The following is a 15210-nucleotide window of genomic DNA, read 5'->3' as shown; positions in this document are numbered from 1 at the left end:
CACTTTAGTGCAAACAGTCCCTCTGGAAGAGAAGAGACGTCTTCTTGAAACGACTAAAGGTGGCTTAAAACGAGATCAGTAACGCGCGTGTGTGAAGTGAAATGGTTACAAGTTTCATTTCAAAATCAGATGCCATTTGAAATGGTGACCGTGTCCGTGACAAAATCACATCACACTATTAAAACAAATATGACTTTTGAAAGGAAACTGGAGGCTACCCTGTATTTGATAGAGATAATAAAGAACTTAGCTACAGATTAATAACTCTTCAAATCCTTCTATCTGTAATGTTTTTTTCCATTGCCCAACTATTCTTTTAGTAACATTTAGAGCTTATAGAGACAAGTTTAGAGATTCAAGCTAAATCACCAACACCAGAAAACTCCACAACACCCTGCTCTTCTGGTTATGTTCGCAGTACAGCTTGTATCAACTTGGCTCATTCACCCGTCATTCATCCAGGTCCAAATGGAAAGTGAAACAGTTATTTGTTGGTAGGTTGACAGATTGATAGAGCATTCTTTCGCAATATTTGATTTGATTCAAGATAAGCTATATAAACCATTTTAGGGGGGGGGGGGTTGAGAAACATCACAATTTAATGAGTTGAGATCGACCCTGTCATTTTACAGTAGTTTTGCATCATGCTGAAATAATGTAGTAACAATATTGTACAAACATCTTGTAGCCAAAATGTAATAATCACTTGGTCAAAGTGGTCACCATGCAAACTCTCAAACATTTGGCTGCATATACTCAGTAATAACTCTGTATGATTTGTTGCTACAACAAACCAGGAAACTGAATGCAGCATTTTGTTGTACACTAACACCTGTGTGTGTGTGTGTGTGTGTGTGTGTGTGTGTGTGTGTGTGTGTGTGTGTGTAAAATTATACAGTATTATGAGTAGAGTATCCGAAAGCAGCAGTAGTGCATTTTTCAATCTTAACAAAAAGGTAGTTTCAGACAGTCCAGCAGTCAGACTGGTCAATATGCATTCCAATTGATAACTCCTATAGAGTAGGAACAGGAGTATATAATGGGAGTAGGAGTCCTACAGAGGAGGAGCTAGTTAGTAACCCTCCCTTACTTTATATTTTCCATCCTTAAAGTATGAGCTTCCAGACCGTACACATGCATTGATAACTGTTGTATAAAACCAATCCTACCCTGGAGGGTAGACTTGATTGAGACTGGTACTCTGTTTATGGCTCATTATCACAGTCAAGAAGGCCCTTTCCGGTAGCGCTGCTATAACTCAAACATGCACAGGCATATCAGTATTACACTATTCTCAACCGCTAAAATACAATAATAATAAAGTCAATGATTTACTACTGTATACTGGCTCATGAGGTGGGGGGTCATAACCTGACGCTGCCAGATGGGGCGGTATTGAGTTCGCAACACCACTGTGAGCACAATAGACCCTTTTCACGGGGGCCATTTTATGTCAAAAAGGCAGGGTAAACACAGGTGCAACCAAAACACTAATGAGGGTTTCCTACTTCCATGACTGGAATTAGGAAATCCTCAGTGTGTTGCTTGCAGTTGCACCTGTGTTATACATCCATGGTGTTTACCCTGCCTTTTTGGCACAAAATGCCCCCCCGTGAAAAGGGTCTATACCGCCCCCGTCTGGCAGAGTCAGGCTGGGAAAGTCATAGACGTGCTCATTGCTCAGCCCTCAACAGCAGTAGGTGTACACAGCGCAGTGAGTCGCGGTGTACGGCACCAGTGTAAACACTCCCCCTTTCTGCTTCCTTAGTTAAATAAAAGCTGTGTGAGTGTGTGTTACTTCATCATAGACTGGAAAAGAAGAATGTGGAGGTATAAGTTGCACCTACACACTACGGGTTAAAAACAGTTACAAATCCATGTAACATGCGACTGGCATGTAGGGGGTGGCACAGTGGTCCACAGGGTGGGTTTGGTTGGGTTGAAGAGGCGGGGTAGCGGGCACACACGGGCGTTCGTACGCTGTGTCTGAAATCTCCTTTTGCAAACTACCTACCAAAAAGTGCACAACAATCAGCCTCAACCCCATAATGCAGCGTACACCTCATTCATTCAAGCCGGTGTAGAAAATCAAATCAAATCTTGAATTGAAGGTAGAGTAGCATGAGCCTTCACACACAGCCACACACTCACACCTACAGCAGGCAGCAGGCTTGGAACATGGTCATTCCCGATGGGGAGGTGATGTGCAGGGAGACGCTCTCATTGGCTGAGATGAAGAGGACGCTGCCCCGCCTCAGGGTGATGTCAGAGAGGGCGGCGGCCGAGGTGGCGGCGGCGTGGCCGTCGATGACCAGGAGGATGCCGGCGCAGTCGACCGGAGACAAGGTGTACTGCTTGACTGAGGGCGGCACCTGGGATGGAGGCAGGAGAGACACATTCGCTTTTTTAACAGTTGCAATGTGCAACGTTTTGGGCATTAAAGGGATACGCCAACTTTTTGGGGAGTTTCGCCCATTTGCCATATCGCCCGTACATAACTAAGATACACAATGCCTTTACCGTCACTCTCCGTACAGTATACAGTGAGCTACAGTCATCCAGTTAGTATCGCCAATGAATTTGAGGAAATGGTACAACCGTTCAAAGTCACCAAAAACACACATTTCTAACAGCACCAAAAAGCTCTATGTACATGTTGTGACTCGGGTACTCACCACGAGATGACGAGATCACATTATGACTAAGATCGGAATATTTCACGTCTTAAATCGACTATTTTGCTTAACTCCGACTGTGACCTCATTCCAGGTAAGGTAATAATAGAAAATGCTGTTTACATGGCAGTGTCTTACTCAGAGTATTGACTTAATCGGGTTAAGATCGAATCATCAGCGTGAATGTAAACATATTCAATGATGTTCTCATCTCTAACCTTAAAGTTGTTTCATGAGCTCAAATCTCAAATCTTGGTGGTGCTGGTATTTCCCTTATTTTGTAAGAGTAAATGTTTATTTGAGTCAGAATAAGAATGAGACAAAGTCTCAATCTTCAGTTCTGAAAAATGAGGGCAATGTGGAAGTACAGTACAAACAACTGCAGTTCCTCAAATGGCCACTTGAGGCAGGCTAATTGTTACCGGCGTATGCCGAATCTGGCCCTGGCAGGCGGAGTCAGCAGTTGGCAAAAGAGTTGACAACACTGCAAGCCAGCTATCTACTAACTAGGTTTTACCTAGTCTTGTTTTGGAATGACACTCGTACAGTGTCCAACTGCTGTTGTAATTGTATTACCTGTATCCTCATGACAGTGAAGTCTGGCACGGGGGGGTCGTATAGGGAGACACAGGGGTCCGAGGCGTCCTGGACGGACGGGAAGATCTTGGAGGCAGCGGGGGCGGGGCTGTAGTTCAGCATCTCACACAGCGTGTTCACATCCAGGTACTTGGGTGTCAGGCCGGCCCTCACCGTGTTGTCCGAGCACGCCATGCACTCGATACAGTCTAGGATGAGAGATAGATCATGTGACTGTGTTGGCCATGCACTCGATACAGTCTAGGATGAGAGAGGGATGGATGGAGGGAAAAAGACGAGTGGCCACCCTCAAATGCTCAATGTGATGTTCAGTGAATTCCATTCCATATTTTATCTACCTACTTTCCCTCAAGCTGCCCCATCTACTTCTACTTCAGTTAGTGATTTCCTACACTTCCCAACATGTCTTCTGACAACCTCCAGAGAACATTGAGAGAGCAGAAGACAACATATTTGTTGAAAATCAGTGCTCTAGAAAGAAGTAGGGCTGTCAAAATTGGCCCAAAATCATATTTGAATATTTCCTCTAAACCAAACATATTTGTTCGAATAGATTGGAATACAAAAAATAAAAATTAAAAATAAATGTGTTCATGGCAAGGCAAACCAATACAACCAGAGAGCTACTTGGTATATTTATTTGAACATATATATATATTTTCATTTAACATAAAAGCTTTTTTTCTATATTTATTCAGTCAGCATTAGTACAGTAGTAACCTACACTTTGTAATGTTTTTAAATAACCAGGCAAACGATGTATGTTTTTATGTTGCCCTCTTGGCCAGGTTTTCTACCTGGTTAAATGTAAAATATATAATAATAATAATAATAATAATAATAATAATAATAGTAATAGTAATAGTAATAGTAATAATAATAATATTAATAATAATACTGTAACAATAATAATAATAATCAAATTGAATACAAATTTTCATATTTGAATATTCTTTTAATTTTAATATTTGAATATATATTCGAATATAGAATATTATTTGACAGCCCTAGAAAGAAGCCCTTGATTCTGAGGGACTGACACTAAAACCTGGCATTTACCGCTGAGGTTTTAGATCACTGTAGACATTTCACTATCCATCTCCATTTGTAGCTGAATCTGACTTAACATTTTCTGTTTGACCACACGAATAAGAAAAATACTCCACCAAACAAAAATGCAAGGAATGCAAAGCACATCACCAATATGGTGGATTAGACATTAGTAAGAAAGGCTGGAAGGAAGGAAGGGCAGGGGATAAACACAAGAGAAGGTTTTGGCAGGACAGACTCAACTCCCTAAACTCCCATACAGTACCTACCTACATAGCAGCCAGAAGAGACGTGTTCTGAAATGAAATAACTGTATCTTTGCTGACAAAACAGAAGATATAAATTGGATTAAACCATGATTAATGGCTCTCATAGAACAGTTTGTTTTTCCAAAAGAGGGGGAAAATTCTAATTTCTTTCCCTGCCACTTCTCTATCATACACTGGACTATTTGTCACATCTACTGTGCGTGCGCTGTGGGTCTGACCCTTGGACGACTGGCTACTGGCTGTTTGCAATGTTGACAGTCTAGGAATTTAAGGGTTTATTGTACTATTGTAGTCATTGTATGTCACTCTGGATAAGAACGTAAGCCAAATCTCGGCAGTGTAAACGCAAAGGCGTCCACTGACCTCCAGAGAGGTAGGCGTGAGGCTCGTTGGCTCCCAGGAACATGGCCTGGCCGGGCTCTAGGACCATGTGGTTGAGGAAGTAGATGGAGAAACAGCCGATGTCGCCGGGGTACTGCGAGTGGAGGCGGAGCAACAGGTCGCCGTTGCTGCTCGACGTGTCCTTCCCTGCCGCGGCTGCATGGGAGAGAGACATCCACAGATCACAAGTGAATATGTCGATACAGCAGGTTGAAAACAGTTCATAAAAAAAAGAAGACAAAAGATATTTAGAATCGGGAGAGACCACGTGAAAATGTGTTCTTAAAATGTAGCTGTAATTATTTACACTAAAAGAAACGGGAATATTTGGAAGTTTTCTCATTAATTTATAGGTTATTATTGATTTTCTTTGTCTGGCCTCCTTTGAGACCAAATTGGCTCGCATGTGGCCTGTGACCTATGAGTTTGACCCCCTGCAGTACAGCATTCAATGTTTTGGCTCTACAGCAGGGACGGCTGGTATCAGTGGGCTAGGGGGGCTAAGCCCCCCCTATCATTTCCAATAAAATGAGAACATTATTATTATTATTTATTCTCTACTTAAATTATATTAAACAAACTTAGAATTGGTTGTTTTATGTTGGTGGAACCTATTAGAGCAGCAACAGCGCCATCTATAGTCACAAGAAAATCATTGCAATGGGCTAGTTTTTGTGAGCCCAAACACACTCCCCTCAGCCTTCAATCACCTTCGTTATAAGTGATTGACAAGTGTCTGGCACGCCCCCCTTGAGCTGCGGCCATCTACGGGCCATTTGGGCTAAACTCGGACAGCCCATGGTTCAGCCCACCAGGGCCGACCTGCCACTGACTTGACAACCAATGACAGCTCGAATATGACATGCACACACTACAAGTGAGAATCAGGAAATGGCGCTGAGGACTACTTTCTCATTCATTTTCCTTGATCTCTGACGGGGGGAAATTGAAAAAAAAGTGAAGAGTCCAAGGAAAGGGACAAAGACAAAATCGTAAGTTTTGTGTTACGTGGGCACTGGGCACAACAGCTGTAGCTCGTTAAACATCAAAGGGAAAAGACGTGAACAGCTCTGCAATATTGTTGTCGCACGCTTGTGATGTCACAGCTGTCCATAGAACAAAACATGGCTGCCGCCAGCGTGGCTGTTTTTCACAATTTCAGGTGATCACAACGCTATTTCCCCACAAAAAAAGTTTCTCTCTCTCTCTCTCTCTCTCTCTCTCTCTCTCTCTCTCTCTCTCTCTCTCTCTCTCTCTCTCTCTCTCTCTCTCTCTCTCTCTCCTCTTGTGGTCTGATAAAGACAATCTGTTTGGGAATGTGTTGGTTTTGCATATCTACCTAAGAGAAGGTATTGCTCAGTCTGCTATTATTGGTAGCCGCTTGATATGGAGAAGGCGCTGCTTTTTGTATTCTTGAAGTGGATACTAACCAATATCTTGTATTACAGTATAACTGTATTTGTCAATTTGCCACTGCCATCACCCTGTGTGGTGTTCCTTTTTTTGTACACATTATTGTGGCAGTTTTGTAACTGTTTCCCAGCATCTGACTGCATTATTAGTGTTTATATCCTTTTGTACTCTGTATTTATGTGGACATAAATTAATCATTTAATTGTGTGTGTGTGTGTGTGTGTGTGTGTGTGTGTGTGTGTGTGTGTGTTGTGTGAGAGAGAGTGATAGCCTACAGAAAGTTTTGCATCAGGCAATTCTTATAGCCTACTACTTAGTGTTGTTTGTTGCTGTAATTTGGTATCTCGGAGGCTGCTGTTGCTGCAGCATGAGCTATTGGTGGTTATAATTTTTTAGCCCCTCCACCCAATATCACCACCAGCCGTCACTGCTCTACAGTCTAACTATTACTTAATTAATTAATTAATTACTGTTCTAGAATTTGGCATTTTCATTGGGTGTCTTCCCGGGACTCTCCTACTGTGTAAGAGCCTATGGCTGCGGTCAGACAGCCTGGCTTTTCTAATTGTTTTCAATGAGAGTTATGCGTTTTGCTCACTGCTTTTGCGTTGCGGAACGCCTCCAGTTGATACAACGTCAACTCAGAGCAGAAAAGTGTCCAACGTCATTTGTGCTCACCTGTCATCTGCACATCCTCTTCCACCAAACTGCAGTGTGTGAACCAAATCTAAAATGTTTATATTATACTATTAATTAGGCTAAGCACAGTGATTCGGTGGTTGACTTTGTAGACTCCTCCTCACCCTCCTCGGTGACTCTCTTCACCAGCATGTTGAGTTGGTCTACAAACACCTTCTTCTCACAGTTCATCATCCTGGTGAAGCACTTCTTCAGCGCCTGGCTGGTACGCACCGCATCTCCCACGCTGCACTGCAGCTCCTCTGCTGCCTCGTTCCCCACCAGAGCACGGAACTCTGGGACAGCTGGCACGCGCGCACGCACACACACACACACACACACACACACACACACACACACACACACACACACACACACACACACACACACACAAAATACGTAATTAACTGCTCCTTTGTGTAACTGTGCATCCATCCTGTGCTACTGGATATACTGGAAAAACTAATTTCACATGAACGCACCTTTATTGCAAGTTTGAAGTTAGCCAGCCACACTAAACAAACGTGTGTCTGAATGAAGTTAGGCTAATTAGCTTGTTTGGCTGCAGGACATCTTTGATTATTGTCCATCTTCCAGATTTGCTCCATAACTTTTACCATTCAAAACACTTCTTATTTTTAAAAAAAATTACATTTTAAAGTATCGTTTACCTCTGACAGAGCTCTTGATACGAAGAATATCAGTTTGTAAGAGCTAAACATGAGTTTGAAATGTACTTGAAAGCCATAAACGGTTTGATTACATTTGTATTGTTTGTAAACATTGGAGCAAAAATAGGCTTGTGTTTTGAGTTATGGTGCAATAATAACAATAAAAAGGAGCGCAATGTGCTCTCAGCACATTACTCTTCAATACTATGACTTGAAGATTTAAAAAGTTTGTTTACCTTTGAAGGACCCTAAAAAAGTTGCATGGTAGCATGTACATTTAAAGGGGTCGAAAATCCATCTTGCTGCCTGACGGTCATTGTTCAATGTTTCAAAAGAATGATTAGGGGGACTCACATTGAAGGAATCCCAGGATCTGGTCGAGCGGCCTGAAGCCACACAGGCCCTGGAAGCGGGTGAGAGCGATGGCCATCTCTGGCTTGTGGTTGTCGTCGGGGTAATGCTCGGGAAACTGGGCGTGGAGACGAGCAGCCAACTCCTGACGGGCCAGCCCACAGCCATGCAAGAGAGGAAGAGGGTCACTCAGTGCTGCTGCTCTAACCAAACTGCTCAATTCAAACTAGCTGTAACCAAGTGTCATAGTGTACACTGTATATAAACTAGCTGTAACCAAGTGTCATAGTGTACATAGTGTCGTAGTGTCATAGTGTACACTGTATATACTAAGTGTCATAGTGTACACTGTATATAAACTAGCTGTAACCAAGTGTCATAGTGTACATAGTGTCGTAGTGTCATAGTGTACACTGTATATACTAAGTGTCATAGTGTACACTGTATATAAACTAGCTGTAACCAAGTGTCATAGTGTACATAGTGTCGTAGTGTCATAGTGTACACTGTATATACTAAGTGTCATAGTGTACACTGTATATAAACTAGCTGTAACCAAGTGTCATAGTGTACATAGTGTCGTAGTGTCATAGTGTACACTGTATATACTAAGTGTCATAGTGTACACTGTATATACTAAGTGTCATAGTGTACACTGTATACTTTGGAATGCAGTAGGTTAAGCATGCAAACATCCTACATGGTGATCCTAAAACACATCCGACATGCTAATCCTAAAACAATACTGAATTCACAATCACAATACTCTGGAAACTCTGAACACACAATGATGAAGTCAACCTACACCCTGACAACACATGGTAAGTCTACCTTACACTTTTTCAATGTCAAATTCTCTATGGGAAAAATGAATTGGAAATTTCCGCTTTGCTCAACTGGAGACTGAGAACTTTCTCCCAGCTTTCGTTGTTAAAACTGGGTGGAAACAATGAGGCGGCTCTTCGTGCAGAAGGGGCGGTGACGTGCAGAAGTGGTGTGCTTGTAAACGCGTAAAACGAAATCAAATAATGTAACGTTGCTCGGGACAGCCATCCATCCATTTTCAGTGTGTTAAACTCTCTCCGTGTTGCAAAGTGATTCTCTGTATCTCCAGTTTGTTTGTTCACTACGGAGGATAATAATATAATAATAATAATAATAATAATAATAATAAGGGGAGCGCGTCATTCATTTCTGGTAACTTGACAAAGGGGCGTAGGTTTGTTATCAGCCGTTTTCATCACTGTTCAAGAAGCTATTTTTGACAAGAAGTTATGCTTCAACTTAACTGATCAGTAAGTACTATGCAGAATTTGAACACTCTGTGTGTGTGTGTGTGTGTGTGTGTGTGTGTGTGTGTGTGTGTGTGTGTGTGTGTGTGTGTGTGTGTGTGTGTGTGTGTGTGTGTGTGTGTGTGTGCTCACCCTGTTGGGGTGGGCCTGTATGGACAGCGCTGTGTTGACGGACAGCACCTTGAAGAGGAAGGGCAGCTGACCCTGGAAGGTGTCTTTGACCTTGGAGCCCAGGCAGCCGGGGAAGTGGGCGATCCACTGGCCCAGTGTGGTCTGGGCGATCCTGTTGTCTTTGATCTGCGCGTCACCTTTCGGGTGGGCACCCATCCACAGCTGGAAGAGAGAGAGAGAGAGAGAGAGAGAGAGAGAGAGAGAGAGAGAGAGAGAGAGAGAGAGAGAGAGAGAGAGAGAGAGAGAGAGAGAGAGAGAGAGAGAGAGAGAGAGAGAGAGAGAGAGAGAGAGAAACTTTTTTTTGTGGGGAAATAGCGTTGTGATCACCTGAAATTGTGAAAAACAGCCACGCTGGCGGCAGCCATGTTTTGTTCTATGGACAGCTGTGACATCACAAGCGTGCGACAACAATATTGCACCGCTGCCCCTTCCAAGGCAAAACAAAGCCAAGTTGGCCTCATATTATCGGCTGTTATTTATCAGCTAAAATGTAATTATCGGAATAATAAATAATAACGCAAAATGGCTATAACTGACGATCATTTATCGGTCCGATAAATACCGTGCATCCCTAAATAAAATGATTATTGATAAGAATGTAATATGACTGGATCAAATCAGTCAAAAAGGGTAGTGAGGGGCTGACTGACTGATTGTCGTATTTCCATTCACTCACATGACAATCTTTCTCAGTTAGCGGAACATTTGTAGCTAAATTATGTCACATTTATAGCCTCAAGCGTTGTACCACCTTCTGTATCGGCGTGGAAGCGAATATGACCAACCGTAGCATGTAACTTTAATGTGACTTTACTGTGAAAATGTCACCAGTGCCACAAATTGATCTACTGACCTTCAAGACAAACCCTCCAGTCCAGAGCCACTGTAGCTAAATAAAGAAGGACTTATGACAGGCATGTAGGGACAGAGGCTCACGTTGCCAACATCCTGAGGACAGACATGGCATGTGAACCTTTAAAAATCATAGTAGATTTCAGGTGATATCACGGGCTGATTTTGACTAAACTATGTGTCCCAGATTCCCAGTGCTGAAGAAATGACACTATTTGGCATAATAAGGATGCTATATAATTAAGATTTTAAATTCAAGCATATTATATCTGTCACGATAGAGACAGTCCGCATGTCTGGGAATGCCCACAAAATGTTAAGCGGCTGGTGCGCGAGTGGGGTAAAACCGCCCATATATCTCATGGGCTGACTCACCAAAAGACGGTGCTGCGGCTCTAAACTACATGTTTGGGGGTTCTAGAGCAGAACACAAGACGTCTGCTCAGATGTGCGTTTACTGCGGTGGTTAAATCCCCGATCATGTCTGCCTGGGCTGGGCTATCAGCTAAATTCTAACTTTGCTGAATGGATAGAACGGGGGTTTTTACCCCACCCTGACCACACCCCCAGCCAGGCTGAGCCAGCTAAACCAGCGTCTATGACGAGATGTGGCCTCAACCTATAGTGACTTTGTCAGACTTCCCCTATGTCTCTAGTCCCCTCAGGTTCCTCATGTTTCACTGTCTAGGTCCAGCAGATCTATGTTAGTCTCCAGTCTATGGCCCTTTCTCAATATGGGTTCTTGTCTGTTCTTAAAACAGACAATTAAAAATTCCTGGATGTGTTCTCGACATGCCCACTTTACCGAGAATGCTCTGGTTGGTGACTTGTGTCAACTGGGCAAGGCACGTATCCCAGTATTCATTTCGGCATAAACGGAGGCAGAATGGAGCAGGGAAGATGCCATAAGCTCCGGGAAGCTTTTTTTTTACAATTTAAAGGTTTATTGCATCACTAAATTAATTTCTGATGACTTTTGATGCCTACAAGCAGGGTAGTAGGTTTCAATAATTGACTCTTTACGAACATTTAGGGCGAAAAATGGAGCAACAAAAAATGTCCAGAGCACAATAGACCCTTCTCACGTCGGCCATTTTGTGTCGAAAAGGCAGGGTAAACACAGGTGCCAGCAAAAACACTAATGAGGGTTTCCAACTTCCACGATTGGAATTTGGAAACCCTCATTAGTGTGTTTGCTTGCACCTGTGTTTACCCTGCTTTTTTGACACAAAATGGCCCCCGTGAAAAGGGTCTATTGGCTGCATCTACATCAGCTGAGCTTTTTATTTGTGTAGTACTGCAGGTGGCCTCTGCGCTAGTATTGCGCAATACCCTCAAGAACGCATCGTCTCAAACTGCCAACAGCATTATGTGTGCTTGTGACCTAGCGACTCGCAAGTTCATTCTTCTAAGAACGACTAGCAAGAACGTTCTCCCCAAGAACAAGAATGCATTCTTGTTATTGAGAAAGGGCCTGTGTCTTGTTAGTAATCACCCAGCTGTTTCCCATGTGTAATCACTTCCCTCTGTGTATTTAGCTTCCTGTTCCCTTCTGGTCGTCAGGAAGTTCACGCGTGTTCTGTCCATGTTACCTGTCATTATATGTTACCTGTTGTTTCATTAAATATATGCCCAGTGTTGGGTTTGATCATCATCTGCCTCCTGCTGTTGTCCTCTACACACCACTCACCGTGACAATATCAGACACACTGGTACCATTTTGGTGAAACTTTGAGGGACAATGCATCTTCACAGTGTGTTCCAGGGTTTACAAAATGACACTGTAACAATACAATTATTGATTAAAGTTTTTAAACTAAATGTTTTAACTATGTACACTACACCAATGGTGCAAGTTTGAAGCAGTTTGGAGGCATGGCTGATTTTGGCACTGTTCTCTTCCATTTTTAAAACATTGCATGCATGAAGGTTACATTTTCAAACTGTGAAAGGATGTAATATAACTGCTAATCCACTGGTCCAATTTTGAGAAAACATGAGGGGGATAATGATGTCATCTTCGTTGATGTGTAATATACTAATTATTTTTGTTTCATTGATTGATGCTTTGGCAACAGTGTTGTTGTGACATTCATGCCAAGAAAGCAAATTTGAAAATGGAATGGAAAATGGAAAAATAATTGAATTGATAATGCATCTTTTTACTGATTGGTCCAAGCAGTGTCTGCATCATTCATGGAAGACATGTTTGACATCACAATGAAGTAATCCGATTCAAACCTGGAATTTATATTTAGTCAAAAGCACTTTTTGTTTAAACCTTTTACATTTATTCTGGAACGATTTGCTGAAAGAGTACAACCACAGTCTTCCAGCAGCTTCACTGGAGCAACTTGGGCTTAACTGCCTTGCTCCAAGTCCAGGGATTCGAACCAGCAACCTTCCAGTCACAGTCCCTCTCCTCAATACTGACAGCTGTCTTACCTCTGCATAGGGTTTGCTGTCCTCTATGACAGCTGTCTCACCTCTGCATAGGGTTTGCTGTCCTCTATGACAGCTGTCTCACCTCTGCATAGGGTTTGCTGTCCTCTATGACGGCCAGCGGGTCTCCACCCACCACGAGTCTGGCCACCTCACTGTCCAGCCCCACCTTCCCCCAGGCATAGTTCTGCACGGCACAGGTCAGGGGAAACACTGAGGATGGAAAACAAATCGATAAAAGTTTAATTTGTTGATTAAAAAAAAACTGAAATTGATGAATTGTTAAGCTTCACATTATTTAATTTAACACAGAGAAGAGAAGTTAACACAGAGAATGTAGAAGAATGAGTGTTTTGATCATACTGTAGTTTCTCTGTTATCTATCTATCTAGCACTAGACAACCCCTGGGAGTTAGACCCCCCCCCCCCCCCGCCCCCCGGGAGTTATACCCCCCCTGGTCTGGAACACAGTGGTCTCCAAAGCCTCCAAGACACACTCAAATTGATTATAAATCACTGATATCACTTATGTATAGAATGCAGCTGCTACCATACCAGTGTTGTCACTCGAGCACTCGATGATGTCATCAGTGAGTGATGTCATCAGTGATGATGTCACCAGATGATGTCATCATTGCTCGAGTGACATCACATCATTATTTAGGGCAATCATTAGGTAAGTGATGTCACTCGAGCACTCAATGATGATGACGTTCTTGATTTGGTTCTGAGAGATAACAGCTCATCAAATGGAGGTCTGTGGCTTCATTTAATCAATGTGACATAAATGATGGTCCTTATGGGAAAAGGTTGAGAATCAATGGCCTAGTATAGACCAGAACGGCAACGCATCATTTTGTCTTGTAGTCGGCTCAGAGGCCACTGCCCCTTTTACAGGGAAACCCAGCATAGGAAAAGACTGTACAAGAAGCTGAAAACACGCAAAGAGCTGCTGTGTTGTCGGTTTCACTAACAATAAAAAAAAATCTGCAATGTTTTTTTTAATATAGTAGAGGTGACACCGTCAATGTGGATGATGCATGTAACCCAGTGGGAACTCATCAGTGGGCTGGATACAGCCATATAAGGCAAGTAGCCTACCTACTATTGTCGATGTATCTTGTGCATTCTATGGCCGGCCGAGTTGAAATATATTGTCATGTCATGTGACTGTCTTTGGGTCATTTATAAACTAAATTAATTATGTTATTTTTCTATATATTTATTTTACAATGAAAGTCAACGGCGAGTGGCCTAAAAGGGGCGCGGCCTTGACGTTTTGCGAAGTACCCGGATCATGTGCCACTATCATAATAAAAAAAAAACGCACTTTTGCGACGATCCCTAACGTTTCTCCCTGGCCAGTTGACTCTGCGACCCGACGAAAGCAAAAAAGCGACCGCGCGTCTGGTTTGACATTTCACACATTTACACACAGCGATGACCATGTTAGAAACGACATGTCATTTCAAAGAGTCAAGCCTACTGCTCTAAACAAACAACCGTCACCTCTAGATGCACGCTACTAGCTAGATGCTCGCTGATAACCAGCCATTCGGTCTGATAAATCGATCCGGTATCATAATAATAAACTGTTACTGGGCTGCTTTTGAAAACTATCTACAGAATGAGTGATTTGGAACGGGATGAAGAAGAGCATCTCACTCACCTCTTACTTCCTCCATGGTTGCGACGTCTGTCAGCCAGGGCACCGCCACCGATGACGTCACGACACGAAGTGCTAAAGTCACGCCCTCTTCCGTGTTCGGCATGTGTACTAAGGGATTCCATTCGCTATTAATTTTTCCATAGACATTCCGTAAGAAAAAGTATAAAAAAATAGCTTTGCTTGGTCAAACCAAGCGATTCAGCTATTTAGAATCAGGAGAGACTATAACATTTCACTCGAGAAAGAAAGAAAGACTCAATATGTTACTCTCTCTCTCTCTCTCTCTCTCTCTCTCTCTCTCTCTCTCTCTCTCTCAGCTCTCTCTCTCTGTAGGCTTAAGTGTGTGTGTGTGTGTGTGTGTGTGTGTGTGTGTGTGTGTGTGTGTGTGTGTGTGTGTGTGTGTGTGTGTGTGTGTGTGTCAGTGGCGCCGGAACGAGTTTGCAATAAGGGGGACACAATTTTTTCAATTTCTTTTTCAATTTTTTTTTTTTTTTTTGGATCCCGACGAAAAATTGACGTTTTTATGGACGTTTGGATGATTTTTAGCCATATTTAGATGAATATCTCATTTTAAATTAACATTAGGATTATACTGTAGTGATGTAATTATTCAGTATTTTTCCTTTTCTCACTCACTTGGTGACCTGCTCTCCCTTTAGGTCATTTTATAATTACACTACAACAGACAGCAACACAGGC

At 42.6% G+C, this 15210-nt stretch overlaps 1 protein-coding gene across 1 annotated transcript; it reads right to left on the bottom strand.

The window, feature by feature from the left end:
* Positions 1–759: 759 nt before the first annotated feature.
* LOC310793376 (mannose-6-phosphate isomerase-like) lies at positions 760–14533 on the bottom strand. The gene is made up of 8 exons (XM_083655184.1): positions 14512–14533; positions 12928–13055; positions 9510–9710; positions 8089–8230; positions 7189–7368; positions 4955–5128; positions 3252–3460; positions 760–2372 (listed from the first exon to the last, which is right to left on the bottom strand). Exons 1-8 carry the CDS (start codon positions 14525–14527, stop codon positions 2154–2156), a joined length of 1269 nt encoding a protein of 422 aa, XP_083511310.1. The 5' UTR covers positions 14528–14533; the 3' UTR covers positions 760–2153.
* Positions 14534–15210: the final 677 nt, after the last annotated feature.

Source organism: Poromitra crassiceps (assembly GCF_964638095.1).
Source record: "Poromitra crassiceps genome assembly, chromosome: 18".
NCBI classification, from domain to species: Eukaryota; Metazoa; Chordata; class Actinopteri; order Beryciformes; family Melamphaidae; genus Poromitra; species Poromitra crassiceps.
The sequence above is the reverse complement of the archived record's forward strand: the minus strand, read 5'-3'. Positions and strand labels throughout refer to the sequence as shown.